The sequence below is a fragment of the Mustela putorius genome, unplaced genomic scaffold (genome assembly GCF_011764305.1).
Source record: "Mustela putorius furo isolate JIRA1106 unplaced genomic scaffold, ASM1176430v1.1 tig00003859_pilon_pilon_pilon, whole genome shotgun sequence".
NCBI lineage: Eukaryota > Metazoa > Chordata > Mammalia > Carnivora > Mustelidae > Mustela > Mustela putorius.
Window position 1 is genome coordinate 30,394,661 of NW_025422011.1, and position 18,415 is coordinate 30,413,075.

An 18,415-nucleotide genomic window follows, 5' to 3' on the forward strand; every position below is an offset into this window, starting at 1 on the left:
CCCTGGACCCTACCTGGTGCCATCCAACCTCTACATTCTTCTTGTTGTTTCCAGAACATACTGAGCACCTTCACTGGTCAGCACCTCTATGATTGCTGCTGTTCCTTTGTCTAGAATTCTTTTCCCTCTAAGAGCCTACATACTCATGTTCTTGTTTTCTTTAGTTCTCTGCTCAAATATTACTGTCACATAGAAGCCTTCACAGCATATCCTTAAATAAAACCGCAACCCACCTCTCCTTGGAAACCCCCATCTCCTTCACCTTGCTTTCTTCTCTAATTTTCTCCCTAGCACTTATCACTAACACATACACACACTCTCTCTCTCTCTGCTTCCTACTGAGAAGAATGTAAACTTCAAGAGGGCAGGAATTCTGTCTGTTCTCTTTACTGCTGCATCGCTGGTACCTGGCATGTAGTAGACACTCAAAATGATTTCCTTAATGGATTAATAATTGTGGGAAATTTAACTCAGGGATGGCAATTAAAAACAATGAGTAGGTGTAAACAGTCTGGTTGTTATTCAATAGTGGAATGCAGAATTACTATGTGACTCAACAATTCTACTCCTGGGTAGATACCCCGGACAACCAAAAACAGAAGCTTGATGGGTTCACTGTGCCAGTATTCCCAGCAGCCAGAAGTGGAAACAACCCAAGTGTTCATCGATGGATGAATGGACAAACAAAATGTGGTCTCTACACATACAATGTGGAACTATTCGGCCTTCAGGAGGAAGGGAATTCTGACCCATATTACCACATAGAGGAACCCTGAGGACATTATGCAAAGCGAAATAAGCCAGTCATAGAAGGACAGGTATTATAGGGTTCCACTTACATAAGGCCCCTAGAGTAGTCAGAGTCATAAAGGCAGAAAGCAGAATGGTGGTGGCCAGGGGCTGGGCTGGGAAAGAATGGAGAATTCTTGGTTAACGAGTATAGTTTGGGATGTTTCAGTTTGGATGATTAAAAAAAAAATGGGGGGGGTTGGGGAGCTGGATGGTGTGATGTTGCATAACAATGTAAATGTACATAATGTCACTGAACTGTAGGCTTAAAAGCGGTTACTAGGGTAAATGTTATGTACCTTTCACCATAATTCAGCTATTGGAAAACTTTTAAGTGTATTTGCAATAACATGCATGTCTGAGTCTACTCTCTCAACTGTAAACTTTACGGAATCTGAATACAGATGAAGTATCTGATTAAAATTTAGCCTTCAAATTGAGATGTGCTCTCAGAGTAAAAACACATTTTGAAAGCTAAGTTTAAAAATGTAAACTATTTTATTCCTAACTTTTATACTTTTATTCCTAAAAGTTATTCCTAACTTTTATTACTTTTATAGTAATTACATGTTGAAATGATCATATATTTGATACATCAGGTTAAATAAATTATTAAATCTGACCCAAAAAAAAAGAGACAGAGAAAAAGAAGATCAGATTCTCATACCTGCTACCACACAGCCAAACCTTGAAACACTGCTAAGTAAGACAAGGACCAGATGCAAAACAGCAAATATTACATGATTCCACTCATCTGATATACCTAGAATAGAAGTTTTATAGAGACGGAATGTAGATCAGAGGTTACCAGGGGCAGGAGGTGGGGGGAGTTACTGTTTGGTGGGTACAGGGTTTCTGTCTGGGGTGATGAACAATTTTGGAAATAGAAATGGTGAAATATGGTAAATGTAATTTATGTCACTGAATTGTACACATAAAATGACAAAATCAAAATAGCAAATTTCATATATATCCACAGCTTAAAAAAAAAAAAAAGCATTAGGAATGGGGGAAAGAACTAAATGCAAGAGATCGCTTTCTTAAAGCTAGAGAGAGCAACAAACCACTGTGGAGTAAGGACTGACGTGCTAGCTTCCTGGATTCGGACATAAAGGGAAGTTTCCCAGATTTAGACAGCTCTCTCCTAGAGAAAGATTGCGAGAATGAAAATCTTCCCACTGCTGAACTTCCATGGACAAACGTCTGGTGACAGCTTGCTATCCTGTATTTATATCTCTTAAGACTGTGACACGTAAGAGGAGGTGGGGAGCATGCCAGGTGGCAATAAAACATGGTACATACAGCAGGAGGCACTGAGCAGGCTCTGAAGTTAGAACATATTTGGGTTTTCTTCCCAAGAAGCTGCAGTGAAATTTAAGGTGAACAGCTTTTATGTAATATAAAAGAATGCACGGAAGAATGTATGTCTATACTGTTACATTTACAAATTACTGTATGCTCCTATAACTACGTTAATATAATATACTCCTTGTATCCCTACCCGTGAAACTTGTTATGTAGAGAACTGTGGCCTCCCACCTTTTGTCTTCTGCAAAACTCATTTGCTGAAAGGCAAAGTGAGAAAGGACCAATTGCTTGAACCTGCAGGCATTTGGTTCTCTTGGGCACAGTCTTCTTCCTCTCCCACTCCTTTCACAGGTGTTAATTGCTAAGGAACACCTTATACTCCAAATACCTTCCAAGCATCTGCTTTGGAAGATCTAACCTATGAAAAATACCTACCATTTGTCAGACATTAATCTAAGTCCTGGGGAATCAGCCCAGTATAGACAACAACTCTACCCCCATGGGGTTTTAATGGGGTTTCTGGGAACACTTCTGCCTATATGATAAGGCAATGTTTGTAGCTAGAGGAGTACCTTCTCCCTTCTTCCCATCTTAGAAGCAGACTGGAGCTACAGCAGCCATTTTGCTACTACAAGATGGCAAGTATGATGAAATGCCTAGGGCTGCACTATACAATTTAACAGCTACCAGTCACATGTGGCTATTGAGCATTTGAAATGTGGCTAACCTGAATGGAATTGAGCTGTAAAATATATACAGGATTTTAGGACTTAATAAAAAAATGAATATAAAATATATAAATATTTTTTAATATTGACTATAGGGTGAAATAATAGTGTGGATATATTAAATAAAATATATTACTACAATCAATTTCACCATTTTTGGTACTTTTTAAATGTTGTTATGAGAAAATTTTAAATTACACATGTAGCTTGCATTATATTTCTACTAGACAGCTCTGGCCTAGAGAATCAGCGAATACAGCCAGTGAACCTCTAGCCACTATCTTTCTACTGATATGTGGTTTAAAAATAAGCTAGGTGCTTAAGACCTGGGGATGAGCCAGGCATGTCCCTGTCGCCACAGAGCCCACAGTGACAAAGACACAAAAAACAATCAAGGAGGGATACCAATCAGCAAGATCTCATAGAACTAGAGCTTGGGGTCCCTAGAGGGCACCAAACCCAGACTGAGAATGGAATAAGAGAAGAGGGAGTGGAGAAGAGCTCAGGGGCAGCTCACTGGAGGAAGTGATGCTTGCTTGAACTGAATCACACAGAGAAGGCCAGGAAGGGGCCCCTGTTCAGCACAAGCAGTATACATCCTCCATGGGCTAGGGCTGTAAAAGCTCCCATTATCTGATGATGTTTGAAGAGGAAAGTATAAACTTGTATTTGTTCCCCTTTTAAAGAACATTCATCGTCACTGATAAAGCAAATCTCTGAAGAAAACCACGTATGTGCAACTATTTTTCAACATAAAGTGCTATGCAGATGTTGGGTATTAATAGCAGTAATGAAGTTGTTGGTGTTGTGGCTGTGATTGTTACAGCAGCCATCCCTGCTTATTGTTACTGGACTGCTTTTCACTCAGTGGCCCTGCCCAAGACCACCCAGCCCAGAGTCCAGGATTCAGGGGGTGTCCATCCCAGCGCCCACTCAGCAAGGCCAAGGAGATCCCAGTAGGCAAAATCCTGCTGTGGTAGCTCCCTTCCAGAGAAGGACTCTTCTCAGTCCTCTTCTGCACTGTCGGTGGGGAGTGTCTTCTGGAAGAACCTCCAGGGAGAAAGCCACAAAGCCCATAATGTTTTCAAGGTGATGCACACTCCCTTTGGATCAGAATCCTCATGACTATCCATCCCACAGATAGGCTTTTATGTGTATACGGAATGTGGGTGAGAAAACGTGCTGCAGCAGTAGTTAAAATGGCAAGAGACTCGGAATGAGCTAAGCAGTTGAACAAATTGTGAGATGGGAAGCCATGAGAATAATAAAAGGGTTGGAGTCCCACATACAAACAATCTCTAAGATAGAGCCGAGTGAAAAAAGCAAGGTGCATAATATGTAAACAAACCATTTTCCAATAAAACAAATCGCAGGGGTTGCACACATCCAGGTACACACACACATGCCCACATGCACACACGTGTAGAGACTTTTAGGAAAAGCAGATAGGGAACATCCCAGGATTGCCTCTAAGGCTGGGACCTGGGGAGATGATACACTTAGCACAGTATATGTTCTCATCCTGCTTGGATTTTTTTTTTTCATCATAAGCATACATTTCTTTTTTTAAAGGAAACTAGTTTTGTTTTTTTTTCCTCAAAAAGACAAAGAAGTTTTTATTTATAACTGTATTTATGAAGTGAACCCCAGGGAGCCTGAATTAACCACTTTTTATGAATACAGCCAAAAAAGAGAGCTGCTCATCTCAGGGTAATATGTGGGGGCCTGGATTCACTCGAGCTTGCATCTAATGCCCAGTGCACACACTCACAAGCTGAGCTCACCAACTCCATGTGGGACAGTGGTGACAAGTATAGGAATGAACACAAACCTGTCGTAACCTAGGCTGGAAAGCCTGTCCAAAACAGTGGCACTGGGAGGCCGTTGCAGGTAAGCGGACAAAGCCAGAGTTCCCCCACAGGAACGCAGATCCCCCAAGACTACCCTCTTGCTCTGTCGGCTCAGCTGCTGCTGACCATATTAGGCAGAGTGGTACTTGACGTGCCCCAGGCAGCTCGGGGGAGCCCAGCTCTGAGGTCAGTCGTGGGTGATTTCAGAGGTCGGGAATGTCAGATAGGCTTATCTGGACCAGGAGACAGCAGCCTTGCCTGCCAGCTTGCCCCTCCCTCCCCCCCTCCCTACCTCCTGCTGTGCTGGGTTTAGGACTCCAGAGCCACTGGCTTCATGCTAGGCCCCCTTCTACCCCACTGGGGAGCCCCTGCAGAGGCAGAGGTCATGATGGGCAAGGGTCACGGTGAGGAACAAAAGGTAAGCGGTGACCCTGCTGGATGTTCAAAAAATACAGACATTTCCTCCTCCCAAGATAACCCAACAGTCTTCATGTTAGAGGCGGGCCCCATTCCTGCTGGTGACAAGAGTCCCTGAGTCATTTCCTGCACGCATGTTTTTTATGATGTACAAATGCCTTCTGGTCTTCATTAGGTTATCTGCAATCACTGAGCAACCCCATGGAGGGTGGTAGAAAGAACCCTCAACTGGGAATCTGATCATCCCGAATGGGCCCCCAGGTCCTCTGTTTGACTACTAGACCCTCTCTACACAGCCCGGCCCCAGGAGTCTGTTTTTTCCGGGTCTCCTCCTGCATCCTTCTATTCTGCTCTCCCTGGATCTCACCCTCTCCCCACTCCTCTCTTCCCACCCACACCTTCATTCCTCTTACACAGCAACACACTCTTCCTGGAATATAGTTGTCCACCTTGTGTGCCCTCCGCTCAGCAAGGCAAACTTCTTCTCATATGCCAAGCTCCAAATCCTACCTTCTCTTCCAGGAAGGATTCCCAGACTGCTCCATTCAGACTCAGTCATTGCTTTTCTCTACTTCTGCAGAACAGAGGACGCAATTATCTCATACACTTAGGATATTAATTAAAACAATGGCTCAGCATTTGCTGATCGCTTATGATGTACTAGGCAGTGTTCTAAATACGTGACAAAGATTGCCTTAGTTAGTGCTCACAGCAACTCTGTGAGAGAGAGACCATTACCATCTTCACTTTACAGAGATGCTGAGGGTCAGCGATTTAGGTAGCCTGCCCCAGGCCACAGAGTTAGTTTGTGGCTGACTGGTACCTAGGCAAGTGCCTGGCACACAGAAGCTGCTCAATAATTATTCACTTCATGAATGGCTAAATAAGTTAATAAATACAGAAATAATGTTTCTGTCTCCTGAGAAGTAGCTCAGAGCCACTTCTCATGTCAGGTGCCTAATAAGGCCCAGAACACTAGAAATGCCTGTTGAATGAATGAACAATAGAATATTGGAGCAAACCCACCAATAGAGTTCAAATCCTGACAAAGCCACCTGTTAGCTTCAGATCAACAGCTTCAGGTCCCTCTATGTCACCTGTCAAATGGAAAGATGATACACAACATCCTCCCAACTTCCTCCTGACATTAGGTACATATAAAATAAATGTAAGGTCTCATGATTTTGTGATGATGGCAATTCCCGTATCAAACGTTATATTGTTTTGTTTGGTTTTTCTTCTGGGCTGTTTTCCCACAGGAACATTACACAATTAGATGGGACATTTGATCAGTGTACTACCCTGACACAGAGCCAATATTAGTCCTTAAAGAGTTAATTTGGCTTGATCCTTGGTTCACTCTATCCTTAGCAAAACAGGTCACACCCAAGGAAAGAATTACTAAGTGCCTGACAAAACCCGCATAACTAATCGATAATGAACCATGGTCCCAAGTTAGATTATGCAGCTAACACCTAAGCCACTGCTCTAGTGACACTGCAGGTCTTTCCCTCTATTCCCTGGCACCCATCAGAGGCTTTCTTCTCCCAACAGATGCTGGTCAATCTCCCCCAACCACCACTGCCAATATACCTGCACACACACATATATACATACACACACACTCACACTCACTCACTCACTGCTGAGTGAGTGAGCAGCACAGTGCTCAGCACCCGGAAAGCTACTGATAAAAGATTGTGAAATGCTAAAGCCCAGCTCCACTTCCGGTGGTGCTGAGATGTCCACAACAATGGAAAGATAAGGGTTCTGTCTGAATTCCATTTCCTTCTACTCTAACTCTGGCTAGCCAGGGGCTTGCTATGGGCCTGAGACCAGATCCCCCCCGCCACCATGCTATATAGGTCTTAGCATTCATGCTCATCCACGTGCATGCTAAAGCCCAACATTTCTTGTTTGGCTAAAGCTCAGCGTCACCTACTACACCCAAGGATACCTAAACGAGGTGTGTGAGTGAGACAGTGTCTGTTCATGTTAGAAGAGAGGGAGGAGCCACATTCTGTGTTTTGTTTGACTCACAGCAAGGACTACAAGCTCTAGGCTCCCCAAGCCAGCTATTAACTATCCACATGAATCCAATGTGGACAGAGACTATATGATAATCAGAGTGCACATAAACAGTCCCTACAGAGGACACCTGTTATTTCTCCATCTCACACCTCTGTGATCTTGGGAACTTGCTCCTCCCTCATGTCAATCATGCGATGCTTGAAAAGGCTGCCAAAGGCACTAGTCAGTTCTCCTGGTTTGGGCACAATAATTGGTCCAGAGACTGGCCAATCAGAATCCTTCCTTGAGATTTTAATTCAATATTGAGCAGGAAGAGAGTGAGTCTAGCCTTTGGGTCACAGAGCTATAAAGATATGAACTAGAGGCCACCAACATGGAGAGTAACTATTCACAGGAGGGAATAATGGAACCAACATAGAGCAAAATGTCCAAGACCAAAAAAAAAATGTCCAAGACATAGATGGAAGGAGACAGGCTGGGAAAGGCTGTCGAGACCTTCCTGTTTATACAAGTTAATGATTCCCTTTTTTGTTTAGCTTTGAGCTGGGTTTCTGAAGTGTGCATCTCAAGTGACCTTACACAGTCCAAGCCATACTTAGAGCACATTTTCAAGCCATACTTAGAGCACATTTTCAAATGTGTTCTATGCTCTGGGATCTATGTATTTTTTAGGAGATGGGCCACCACACATGTGAAAGGTCTTTGTTCCTCCTCCCATGAGGCATAAAATTCCTAAGCAAGATGCACTCTCAATTCTGCATCACTAACCACAGATGTTAGTGCCTTCCCTTCATATCTTAGGCACCAGTGGTGACGTGCTGACTACAAGAGTCCGCAAGGACTCTTCTATCTCCACCCATCAAAGCTTGTAAAATAAGGGTGGCCAGACAAGCGAGATAACCGACCAATGGGTGATATTTGAAAAAAAAGCACATCTTCCTGGTGGTCAAGCCTCCATCCAACCCCCATGTGGGCTCACTCCCTTGGCAGATCTGTCTTCGGATTGCTGCATCACCGAGAGAGAGAGCCCTCTCAAAAGCAGATACTGTGGGTGCATGAGGCCATGGCACTTCCTCATAGAATAAGGTCTCTGAAAACCTTCCTGAGAAAACATCTCACAGCCTGGCCACCCGACTTCCATGCGACCTTTTCAAAAGAAAGCTGCCACATGCTGTTACTGAAGAGGGTGACGCTTTAAAAACAAACATCACACCCCTTCTCCAAGTCTGAAGAGCTTCCCAGTGATCCAGCCGCTGGGAAGTTAGAGCAGTTAGGTGGGGGTCACACTCCTTTCTCTCCTTTCTCTTTAATACTTCCATCTCCGCTCTGAAGGGCTAACCCCCTTGGCAGGTTATGGGCAGGCACTGCCTGGATGGCTGGAGCTCCAGGCTCAAGTTCTGGCCTGGTGGAATGCTCTTCTATGCCCCATAAAGTCAGCGTGCCCCAGGGCTTGGAGGAGCTTTGGCAGCTGTCCCCCAGGGGCAAGGGAAAGCGGCTGTATCCCACGGTACACTTAACAGCTCCTCATCACCAAAACAAAAACACAACAGTCCTGATCGCCATGGAGAATTCAATCCCCTTCTCTGGGATTGGCACTAACTAAAATTCCAAGGGCTCTGGCTGAGCTACCTCCTGTGAAGTCTAAATACAGCAAGCTCACTTTTAACCTAAACATACAGTCTGGACCATGGCCCAAGGCTGATAGCCCCCAGGGGCCTGCAGGAAAATCTTGACTTCCGGCTGCCCATTAGGCAATGGGCATCGTAGAGAGAGAAGAGATGTCATGTGCTGCTTACTTAGGCCATGTTCATCGAAGTAGCCTATGGTCAAACAGTTGGTGGGGAGGGGGAGTAATCAGCCAGTTGGGGGTTTACTGCAAGTGTGACCCAAGCACAGAAATGTATCCTGGGGAAGAGGGTGGGGGGAAGAAGGGGAAGAGAGAGGGAGGAAAAGGCAGTAAGGACCAAAGACCTATTTCTTAGCCAATAAAAGTCAAGGGATCTTTCTATAACAGTGGTTCCCAGGAGAACAGAATTTAGGGCATAAGCTCAAGAATCAGACAGACCAAGACTGCCTCCTTGGTGTGTGATCTTGGGCAAGATAACTGACTTCTCAGTTTCCAGAGCTCTCAAATGGCCCAAAGGACCATGGTGGCGTTCACTGAGACCATGCTTACAAAGTGCCTGGCGTGCACTAGAGCAACTAGCTACTAGAAGTAGTAACAGTAACAGTAGGAGGATAAAGATGAGCATGCCTTTCTTCTCTCTACCATGGAGAGGACATAGGGAGAGTAGCTAAGGCCACCAGAGTAGGGCAGAAGGTCCCACACAGGACACACTGTGCTCGTACAGACAAAGGAAACCTTTAACCAAGCAAAATGCTCACACACCCCCACACCTATTAAGAACCTAAGAACGGCAGAATGGCAAGAACTGCCTCACTTCCCAAGCCAACCCGCATGCACCATGCGGGCAAGAAATCCCAGGGTTTTCCCTTACCTTGGTGTTCATACAGGACCTCCCTCGCTTGTACTCCTTGTGAGATCCACGCTTGTCCAGTTTGTACCATAGGGCTTTGGCCTTCCAGGTGGTCACCTTGGACTTGAGCTTGGAATAAAAGTTCCTGTGGTCCAGAGGGTCTAGGTCCAGGTGTCGTGTGAGGATGTTGAAGGCCTGGAGGGTGCCTTTGCACGTGGAAGCCTGGACAAAGTTCTCGAAAACCTGCCCGGCCTGGCTCTGCTTCTCATCTTCGTTTTCCCCCATGTTTCAGGAGCTGTGTGGTGCAGTGGTATGGAGATGTCAGAGGAAAACACCATCAAGTATCTGGAGATACGTCACACCTGCAAAGATAGGTGGAAAGAGAGGTGAACACCACGGCAACACAGGCAGAGTGGGGGGATGGGCGCTGGGAGGGAAAACCAAAATTCCTTTGGGATATTAAGCATACTAAACATAAATACTTAATGCTAAACATAAACCATCTACAGAAGATATACAGTCATCCCTTCTGACCTGGCAATGCTGTCTTGCTAGCAGTCTTTCTCCCCCTCCAATACCCTACTCCTCTCGCGGGCTGTAAAGAACTACAGATTGCTCAAAGCTATGCCTGGGTTGATGTCAGCATTACCTGGTCAACCTCACTATGAGCCAGATAGTTCAAGAAACAGGAACTAGTAAAGGGCAAGGGACAAAGCAGAGAAGCACACTAGATTTTGTGAGCACCACTGAAAACCTTTAATTCATGGTGCTGTAATTGAGTTGACTGATATTAGTGTATCTAGCCATATAACAGCACACAAAGCAAAACATTCAAAGCACGTGCCTCCCTAGATTTCGTGGCCTTCCCACCTATCCTTAAACACCAAACTTGGAAGTCTTTCTCCATTAGTTACCAGAGGACAGGTCTTTCCCCTATACAGACAACAAATGGCAACGTCTCGAAACTTCTCTCTATTCCTTGTGTCTGCTGCAAGCACAGCATCCATCTCAGTCAGACAGACAGACACAGACACACGTGGGTCTCCACCCCATGTACCAAAGGAGTCTGTGCTTTGTGAGCCCAAGCTGTGAGCTATTTGGAACAAGTGCTCAGGCCGATGGAAGGAAAAATGCGATGGGTATTCATTCACAACACGAAAATAGCTTGCCTGGGTTTTGGCCATTGGCCTGTCTCTCTGCACCACTCTAACCTCAGGCATTTCTTAGGAAAGTCATTCAAGTTTCAAAGGAACAAAAATAAGTTAGGGTCGATTTTCCAAAGCAATAGCTATTTTTCCAGAATCCAAAGCTAGTGCAAAAAGACCAGCCTGGAGGAACTAGGGACGCCCAGCTGTCAGGATGGCTCGAGAGGGTCTGTAAACAAGACGATACAGCATACCAAGCTCCCTCAGACAGAGGCCTGGCAGGAGGAGGTCAGCAAACACAGAGGCAAGGCCCTTGGGCCGGGCAGCTTCCCACTCTCCAGACAGAAACACTATTGTGGGTGCTTTTGGATTGTGGGCTGGCCTTACAATATTAAAAGCAGACAATGGTGTTTATTTTCTTCCTCCATCCTTTACTCCTTCATTCGGCAATAGTTACTGGAGCCTAGCAAGAGCCATGCATCACTGTAGGTCCTGGGGATGCAGAGACAGGGCCTTGTGAGGAAGACAGGTGTATAGAGAGTTGATTATAAGACAACAGGCAAGCACTTTAAAAAGATGAACATGGTGCATGGAAGCCAGATAAGGAGGGGTCTAACAGAGCCTAGAGGTATCCAGAGGAGCCACAGGGCGGTGGGTGGGGGGGGGGGGGATACTCAAATACTACAATTTTAGGAAGAAGGTGACTTTCATTAGGAGACCAGGGAATGAAGTTCTTAGGCAAAAGAAATGCCACACTGGTGCAAGTCTGGAAAGAGCCAGGACAGCTGCAGAATGACAGCAAGTTCAAGGCATCTGGAGGTTCCAAACTCAACACAAGGGGTGATGGGCGCTTCCAGGGCAGATTGTGGAGGGGACCTGGCTTCTCCTGTGGGCTGCGGGGTTCAGGAGACAGAGCAGCGGGCCAAGAGGAATCTCTGGGCAGAGGCGGCGGGGATGCATAGGAGAGGGAGGCGGCTGTAAACAGAGCTGCCAGGAGATCCCTTAGAGAGCCCTGGGAGAGAGCAGCACACACACACACACACACACAGGGACGCTAGACAGCAGCCCCGATGTATCACCTGCAGGAGCGGCCGGCAGACACCCAGATGCTGCTGGCCGAGGGGGCACCAGCCACAGTGTGGGACCCCTCCCCTCCTCTCCTCCGCCCCATGAGCCTCTAGTGTGCCTGGCACTGAGTTCGGCTGAAAGCACATTCTCTGCTCCAGCTAAGTTCTACTCTTAGCCAGGCCTCTGTCCTCCAGGGGCACTGACCTGGCAGCTCTGTTCCCTGCAACTCAGCAAAGTAAACACATGAGGAGAGCTGGGCCTGTGCTTTGCTAGGTGCTGATGAGACGTGGATTCCCTCCCAGAGGCTCTCTGGGCTCCTTAAATGTCTGCAATGCTCACTACGGCATCGCTCACGTTACCACTGCCTCCTACTGTTTCGGCTCTCCCCCACGTACAAGACTTGCCACCCAGAGAGCATAAACGGAGAGCAAGACTCATTCGCTTTTCAGAGCAAAGGACCATCCTCGGTCTCTATCTTTGGAACCACTGTGTGCCTAGCACCGAACAAAGGATGCAGCTGCTGACGGAGATCCACAACTACTTGAATTCTATGGCTATCCTGTGGTCCTTTCTGGGGACAGGCTGGTGGTGCAGAGAAAGCCACAGGTTTCAGGGTCATTGGAGCCCAAGTCCAAAGCTCAGTTTAGCCCCTGGTTGCCCTCATGGCCTCACACGAGTCCAGACACTCTGAACCCCAGTTTCTTCTTTTGTAAAGGACGTGATAATCTCCACCTTGTGGAGTTGCTGGGAAGGGCAAGAGAGGTGTGTGATGGCAGACCCCAGCCCCAGGAGGCTCCTGGCAGAGGTGGAAATGGGTGCTGCATCCCTCACGTGGGGCAGACTTGTGCCTGGGGAATGCACTGGTTTGAGAAATACTTCTGTAAATCAACTCTTCAAGTTGTCAACCCCTCCTTGTCTAAAATGGTGAACTGTTTAGAGGTATCAAGCCAAACCCAGGGAATCATTTACGAACTGGAAGAACCTGTCTCCTTCCAACTCCAGCAGCCACCCCTCCTCCCCCAAAAGGAAAATGAAGGCCTTAATCTTACTCCAGTGGAGAGCCAAAGGTGCTGTGGAGGGGGCTGGCTGGGCGTGGGGGGTCCAGGAGCTGGCTCTTATCTAGAGGGAGATGGGGGGGCTGAGGGGGGTTTGTGGTGGAGAGAGATGGCAGGACAGCAGACAGGCTGCCTTGGACTGTATCCCAGCCCCTCGTACCAGGCTCAGACCTGCCTCCCTGTCGGAAGGGTCTGGTTTCAACTGTAAAATCAGCTTGAATCCAGTTGACGTTAAAGACCTTAAAAACGACTCTGACACCCATGTGGGGTAGGTTTCCTCCGGAAGAGCCTCAGTGTTTCGAGTCTGCCAGACGGGGGTGTGAATCTGGTATCACGCACCAGGGAGGCAAGTTATCTAATACATATCAGCTTGTTTCCTCATCGGCAAAACAAGATGATCATGCTCGCTTCATAGGGCCAGAAGGAATAAACTCCCTCACAAATGTGACGTATTTAGCACCTGGCAGCAATCCGATAACCAGCAGTCATTACTATTCCTCCAACAACCCAAACACCATCAAAGCACAAGGAAGGGACCAGCTGCCCAGGTCAAGGAATTATCTGGACTTTAAAAGTAGAAGCCACAGGGGCGCCTGGGTGGCTCGGTGGGTTGGGCCGCTGCCTTCGGCTCAGGTCATGATCCCAGGGTCCTAGGATCGAGCCCCATATTGGGCTCTCTGCTCAGCCGGGAGCCTGCTTCCTTCTCTCTCTCTCTCTGCCTGCCTCTCTGCCTGCTTGTGATCTCTGTCAAATAAATTAATAAAATCTTTAAAAAAAAAAAAAAAAAAGTAAAAGCCACAGGCTTTCAACTTAGAAGATGTGGGTTTAAATCCACTTCCTAGTTGTGAACCCTTGGACGACTCGCTTAATTTCTAAGATTTCAGTTCCCTCAAATGTACACTGAGGAAGAAGGAGGTTTCAAGAGCGAACAGAAAACATCCTTGGTATGAGGTAGTTCTACTAGTGAGCTAGAAAGGCTGACTTGGAAGGGCTCTGGGAGTCTGAATCTGCGCTCCAAGCCCCTTCTTCTGGAGACTAGAGTGGAATTCTTGTAGTGGATCCCCTTTCTCCTTCCCCAAAAGAAACTCAAGGATTACTTAAAGCAGAGGATCCTGGGTAGTGGCTCTTCTTGTTAAAATTTTCCTTGTCAACCACCACCCAGCTGTTGCTTTTTAGAGTTTGATACAAAATATAAATAAAACCACCCAGAAATATGAAAGGTTTCTGCATTTTCTGGGAAGAAACAAGACGTGATGCTTTAGTTTCCAAGAATAGCCTTGAAGCAATTTGGTTTTTGCCAACTGGAGTCCCTTATTTGTGGTTCTGCCTGTGTGACTTTATGAGTCACGAAGCAACCCCCATTCCCTGCCCCAGGCTGCTACAAATTAAAAACCTCAGGGCCTCCAAACATGAGGAATGGGCTTGGTCCAGGGCATCTGAGAGACAAGTTCAAGATTGATACAGAACCCCTAAGCACTTCTCTCAAATGAGAGAAGGAACCTCCTAGCCAAAGAGCTTCCAGTGTGCTCACATTTAGGAACCCTCCCCATCTTCCCTGGACCTCTTCACCTGTCAAATGGCATCAAACAGGGTAACGAGGTGGTCAATAAATCAGAGTTCTATAAAAACTTGAGGGCCAGAGGGACACCAGGCAGAACCTTCTCCCAAAGCAGCAGTCTGACCAAGAGAAAAGCTCAGCCCTCAACAACACCCTCAAAGTTCAAAGGCAAGGTATGCCTCAAGGTAAACAATCTAAAGATGAATCCCATAGGGTCAGAGGAGGGGTGTGGGCCAAACAGAAGAAGGGGACGAGGAGGTACAGACTTCCAGTTATGAAGTAAGTCACAAGGATGAAAAGGACAGCACGGGGAACAGATTCGGTAATACTGTAATAACCTTGTAAGGTCACAGTACCATGTACACTGGAAACCAATACATCATGACAACTTGTACTTCCATTAAAGAAGTAGATCCAATAAGAACTAGACAATCAAAACCAGACTGCCTTGCCACGGACATTGCCAAGCCCCCCCCCATTCAAACATACCGTCTCCCAGGTATCCCACCAATGAGCCCCCAGACAGGGTCAGTTTCCTACGCAGTGAAACAAGGCTGCTCACCCCTCCAAGCACTCCCAGGGTGGTCAAGAGAACTAGAAGGCCCAGTCTGAGCTGCACACACAGAAGATGCTCAGTCACAGCAACTGGGACCCAACACCTGTGTGAGGCAAGAGACAGCCATGGAAATGCCTCCCACATACACTGCATCTCCACAGAGCCCAGACCACAGGTGATGCCTGCAGGCCTCATCTTCTCACTCTGGCCAGAGGAGGCCTGACTTTCCAACTACAAGGGCATACAGCAACCAACCTGAACCAAGAGGGCATCTCCAAGAGTTGGGAAGGGACTTCAAGGGCCCCCTTGTCCCTGTCATCTCCTTCCAGCCAGAGGTCCCCAGACTTCCCTTGCCCACCTCCCCACATGGAGAGCACACTGCCTCCTGGGGTCGCCTGCTTCATCCATCCTTGCCTTCTCTGAAAGGAGATTAATTTGCCTTAGTCACTCCCCAGGGAGATCAATCCTGTCTGTCCACAAGCTTCTTTCTGTTCCTGATTTTAACCCCAGAGATCACCCACAGGAAGTCAAAGCCCTTCCTTCCACACAGGCTGAACCCACACATGCCCTTTTCTAACACATGCTATCTGGAGCCCTACTAGGAAAGGCCCAGGAAAATGCATCCAGGAGACACACTGGGAGAGCCCAAACAAGTTCCCAGCCTGCCACAAGGGACTAGATACTTCTCTCGGTCTACACTGCCCCAGGCAGGGAGCTCAGGTCCTGTCTTCTATGGGGTTCCCCCACTGATAGCCCAGGCCACTGGGGCTCCTGCCCTTTCAGCCCCAGCTCTCCCCTTACTCTTTCAACAGTGAGTTGACTCCATTAGTCTGGCTTAAAGAGACCTCCCACAGCCCCACTTCCTCACCTCCATCCTCTTCTTCCTGGAATCCCAGCAGCAGATCCCTCCCTGCTCCAGTGAGCCACAGATTCCTGTATGCTGACCAGTCACGGTGCCAGGAAGAGGCCCACAGGACCAGAGACCCACGGCAGGCCAGAGTCTTCCACCAGCATTATCCTAAGGAGCCCTCACAACAAGTCTGTGGGGGTGTGGTGGTCTTCTTTCCTCTGTTTCTGCTCTGCAACAAGGGCTTTGGTGGGGAAGGGGCAAGGAGTCATCCCAGAGTTTTCCCACCTTGCTTCTCTATAATGTAAGTATAAGTTAGCCGTATGTGCTTCCTGTTGTGTGTCTGTATATACATGTGCGTATACACGTGTGTACATATATGTGTGCATATATGTGTATGCACATGTGTGTGTTTATGCGTGTGCATTGTGTGTGAATGTATATACATGTTTGTATGTGCATGTATAAAACCATGTGTGTAGGGGCACCTGGGTGGCTCAGTGGGTTAAGCCGCTGCCTTCAGCTCAGGTCATGATCAGGGTCCTGGGATCGAGCCCCGCATCAGGCTCCTTGCTCAGCAGGGAGCCTGCTTCTTTCTCTGCCTCTGCCTGCCTCTCTGCCTGCTTGTGATCTCTGTCTCTCTCTCTCTGTCAAATAAATAAATTAAAAAAAAAAAAACCTTTAAAAAAAAAAAAACCATGTGTGTATATATGCGCGCGAGTACACACGTCCCTATTTTAAACATTTTTTAATAAGGATTTTTTTTAAAGATTTATTTATTTATGACAGAGAAAGATAGCAAGAGAGGGAACACAAGCACAGGGGGGCTGGAGAGGGAAAAGTAGGCTCCCCACTGACCAGAGAGCCTCATGTAGGGCTCTATCCCAGGACCCTGGGGTCATGCCCTGAGCCGAAGGCAGATGATGCTTAACAACTGAGCCACCCAGGGGTCCCTCAATAAGGATTTCTAGCCAGCTCTCCACACCTCCTCTTGGACCACTAAGCTGCTGTTCAAGGACCTTCCAGGAGGAGCGAAGCCTCTGAGGCGGGCAACGCTCCAGTCTGGCCATGGGGAGTCTGGGTCCGCCCCTTGCACCACCTCGGGAGGACACCAAAGGCAGTGCAGCTCAGCAGGGCGGTGTGCCAGGTCCTGTCCCAGACGCCCACGTCTGTGATCTCATTTACCCCTCTTTGTTTGGCAGAAGAAAAGGCAGACTACAGAGTAACCTCCTCAGTATCCCATAGGCAGGACCTAGGGATGCTGTGATGGGGGCCCAGTTCCAGCTCACTTCAAAATCCACACTTAGTCTCCAACCGAGCAGCACCATGTAGGCGGAACTGGTATGGCCAGCCTTTGCCGAAGCCACGGGGCACAGCAAACGGGTCCAGTCCCGGGGTCTCTGAAGATCTTTCAGGCTTTGACTGTCTATGCATGTCAACAACAGGGCAAGGTCTTGTAAGTCACAGTGCCACCAAATAATAAAGTATTAGGTGGTCCCTTAAGAATCATATTTAAAAAGACATTTAATCCATGGGGAAATGTTTGTGCCCTAATGCAGAGTGAGGAGAGCAGAACACAATTTTAAATGCTCAATAGGATTCTGACTCCATAACGCAATATCTAAAGAGGAAAAACAAACCAAATGTGAGCAGTGTGTGTGTGTCTGTCTGAGAGAGAGAGAGAGAGAGAGAGAGAGAGAGAGAGATGGTCTTTCAGATCATTTTTATTTTTAGCTTCATACTTCCTGCATATCCCAAATGTACCAGGGGTGTGTACAACTTGTACAAGGCCCTCCTGTACACACATCCCAAGTCCAGGAGTCTTTGGTCCCTGACTAGCCCAAGGGTCCCAAGAGAATGAGCCAGGTTTCAGGAATCTTAGACCTTCCTCAGTCCAGCAAGCACCTCACCAGCAGCATCCTTTTTCTCCAGAAAAGAGCGAGCCCAAGCACCATGCAGACCTGATGAATAGGGCTTGCATTCCAGCAGGTAAGTGAGGCCCCAAGGAGGAATTCTCCACAACACCCCACCCCTCCAGGCTCTGTTCTCTGGACCTCAGGCCTTTTTCCAAGAAGCCACACCTTTGCCCCCATCTCCTGCTGGGCCTGCAGGATGCCTTGCCCAGGAACCCACAAGGAAGAAATCTGCATAACTGGCTATCCGCCAAGAGGTCACAAAATTATACAGGTATCTCAACACACACACAATGGGTTCATCTTACCAACAAAAAATTAGTCTATTCTGAGTGTGCCCCAGATCGTCCTGGTCACACGCTGGGTGCCCAGGAACACTGTGACCTCTCAATTTCGATTTCCAGGAGGCCCTCCTATCTCAGAACTTAATGGGGGTGCTGAGGATAAGAAAATATAGAGACAGAAGATGGAAGGTGGATGCCAGGGGCTGGAGGAAGAGAGGAGTGGGAAGTTAGTGTTTGAGGGATAGCGACTTTGAACCTGAGAAGATGAAAAAGTTGTGCATGTGGTGAAGGCTGGACAACATCTCAAGCATACTTAATGCCACTGAGCAGCTCGACACTTAACAATGGTTAAAATGTTAAGTTTTATGCTATGTAGATTTTCCCACAAA

At 47.2% G+C, this 18,415-nt stretch overlaps 1 protein-coding gene across 11 annotated transcripts in view; it reads right to left on the bottom strand.

The window, feature by feature from the left end:
• Positions 1-18,415, bottom strand: part of MICAL2 (microtubule associated monooxygenase, calponin and LIM domain containing 2) — a 212,745-nt gene that overhangs the window by 154,461 nt on the left and 39,869 nt on the right. For all 11 annotated transcript variants that reach the window (XM_045065814.1, XM_045065812.1, XM_045065813.1 and 8 more), the window contains exon 3: positions 9,622-9,962. In XM_045065814.1, coding sequence (XP_044921749.1) covers positions 9,622-9,885 — 264 coding nt within the window. In that variant the 5' untranslated portion in view covers positions 9,886-9,962. The remainder of the gene's footprint in view (positions 1-9,621; positions 9,963-18,415) is intronic.